The following is a 2,424-nucleotide window of genomic DNA, read 5'->3' as shown; positions in this document are numbered from 1 at the left end:
GCGCCATAATTTGGCTTTTGATTGCATCTTTATGTTGTTGCTGTTTTCTTTGAGCCTTCCTGGGAGTGAAAATTGCAGGAATTTTTGGGGTTTTTTCTGCTTTGCAGTTTGATTAGAGCAGCAGGGGCTGAGCTGGTGCCACCTGTGATGCCAAGGTTTTGGGAAGCTTTGGTGGCTTTACAACAATTCCTTCACTCCAGTGAACCAATTTCCTTTCTTTCCCCTCCAACCCCAGGTGATGAATAACTCAGGCCCCTACAAGAACTTCCAGATCGAGGTGAAGAAAGGGGGGTACTTCCTGCATGGCTCCAACAAATCCTTTGCATCCTTGAAAGACCTCATGGATCACCTGAAGGGACAGATCCTGCGGACAGACAACATCAGCTTCACCCTGAAGAGGTGCTGCCAGCCCAGACCCAGAGGTAGCCTGGCCTTGCAGGCTTTTGTTGTTGCAAGGGAGCAATCTCCAGACTCTTTTAGTGTATTTTTAGTGCTCTATCCTGGTGTGAAGCTCTTAAAAAATAAAAAATAATTTAAAGATTTTTCTTTCTCTGGGAAGTTTTGTCAGATGCCATGGGCAGGTTTGAGGAGGGGAAAAGAGGGTTGGGACCTGCTGGGTTTGCTCTCACTGTGAGCTGCTGTTTAATAACTCATCTGCAGCAGGCAGCAGGGAAGGGTTTTGGTCCCAAAACTGATGTCCTGAAGAGGCTGGTGGCAGGAAATCATCTGTGAGGTCCCATGTGAGGGACAATGGGGCAGTTGTTGGGTGCTGCCAGCACTCTGGAGCTGTTTGCTATGAACTCTGAGAGCCTTGCAGCTGAGTTTGGTGTGAGAGGAAGCACAGTGGGGTGATTGTGCTGAGCTGATAATGGTTTCCTGTGAGCAGGGGAGTAACTGAGCCACATCAATCACCTGCTGCTCTGGGGCTGTGGGAGAGGCCCTGAGCTGCTCACACTCTGCACCATGAACGTGCCATGGTCTGCAGCAGGGGCACGTTGCACTTCTGGGATTTTGGTTTCATTTTAATGGCTGGATTGGGGATAAAACGACATTAAAAGGGTCAGGGAGTTGAGTGCCCACTTCAGCTTGTCCCTGGCTTTAGTTGCAGCAGGATTCCCTGCATGTTCCCTGTTCTGTCCCTTCCCTGGTGGGTTTTTCCTTCTTTTTGAGTATTTAATCAGATATTCATGAAGAAGTGCAGGGCATGCAGGACTGGAGCAGGGTGTGGTGATTCCTGGTGATTCCAGAATTCCAGATGATGATTTAGCCCCAGTGCCAGGTTCTGCTCACAGCAGGAGGAAGCCCAGCTGGCCACACACGTCCCAGTCCCAGTAAATAATGCCAGGAAGGCAGAATTCATGTGCAGAACCTCTGGATCTGCCCTGCAGCACTGGGAAGTGGACTTTTGAGTCTGTTCTTCTGCTCATTCCCCATTGTCCAGCTCAGTTCCAGTGCCCTGGGAGCACTGTTGGTGCTTCCCAGAGTAGAGGGAGTTTGGAAGGAGGTGAGGAGGAAATGAGGCTCCCCCTTGCACACTGGAGAGGGGATGGCAGGAGGGGTGGGGATGTTTTATCCCATTTTATTCAATGTACAGCACAGGTATTTTCTCTTTCAATCTTTGTGCAGAAAACTCTGTTCAGTTGTTCAAAATCCCCCTGATCTGGCTGATAATTACTCTGTGTTTAAAATATGAAACTGTGCTTTAGTGATTTCTCTGTTGAATGAGAAGAAATCAAGCCCAAGTTTCTTTTTCCCTCCCTTTTTTTGGGATTTTAATGCCTTTCCATCCATGTGGGTACCGGGAAGGGGGAGTGCAGTTTCTCTGAAAATCTTTAAGGATATTTTCTCCCCTGCCTTGCAGAAATCTCCAACCTGCTGGTGGCCACCAAGAAGGCCCAGGAGTGGCAGCCAGTGTATCCCATGGGGCAGCTGAGCTTCCACCGCATCCGCAAGGAGGAGATCGTGCAGGTGGGAGCCTGGGGGGCTGCATGCAGGGACCCCCAGAGCCTGGCCTTAGCATTTAGAGCTTGGAATTAAACCCTGCATCTGACCTGAGACCTTGGGAAAGGCTCCCAGGCTGAGGTGCCAGAAGCGAGAATGTGGAGTTATAAAATAAATGTGTATTTTTAAAGCAGAGACCTGTTAAGCTAAGTAAAGGAAAGTTTAGAGTTTTAGAGTTTAAGATACAGAAAAAATAAAAGAGTTACAAAGGTAACAATGAGTTCAGAATGCAGCACTGTAGGTTTGTGTGCCATAACATGATTGGCTAAGAAAGCTTGCACTGGAGCCTGGGTCCATGAGACCAAATGTGTAAGGAGTGGGTCAAAAGCATAAACATCCTTGGTGGCAGTGGTTTGTTGGTCAATAAACCCTTACAAGGATTGTCACCAGAGGATTGTGACCTTCTGAGCCACGCAGTGAAGA

General features: G+C 48.4%; 1 protein-coding gene across 1 annotated transcript; it reads left to right on the top strand.

The window, feature by feature from the left end:
* The first annotated feature begins 211 nt into the window (after positions 1-211).
* LOC120501042 (tyrosine-protein kinase JAK1-like) lies at positions 212-2,143 on the top strand. The gene is made up of 2 exons (XM_039706689.1): positions 212-422; positions 1,862-2,143. The coding sequence occupies exons 1-2, from the start codon at positions 239-241 to the stop codon at positions 2,035-2,037; spliced, it is 360 nt and encodes a 119-aa protein (XP_039562623.1). The 5' UTR covers positions 212-238; the 3' UTR covers positions 2,038-2,143.
* The last annotated feature ends 281 nt before the right edge of the window (positions 2,144-2,424 follow it).

Source organism: Passer montanus, unplaced genomic scaffold (genome assembly GCF_014805655.1).
Source record: "Passer montanus isolate IOZ18808 unplaced genomic scaffold, ASM1480565v1 scaffold1957, whole genome shotgun sequence".
Classification (NCBI taxonomy): Eukaryota; Metazoa; Chordata; class Aves; order Passeriformes; family Passeridae; genus Passer; species Passer montanus.
Note: the sequence above shows the minus strand (reverse complement) of the source record. Positions and strands in the feature narration are given on the sequence as shown.

Bases quoted from the DNA above. Each gene is read 5' to 3' on its own strand.
- LOC120501042 (XM_039706689.1), top strand. From the start codon at position 239: ATGAATAACTCAGGCCCCTACAAGAACTTCCAGATCGAGGTGAAGAAA. The intron at 423-1,861 runs GTAGCCTGGCCT...CCTGCCTTGCAG, and splicing joins CTGCCAGCCCAGACCCAGAG to AAATCTCCAACCTGCTGGTG.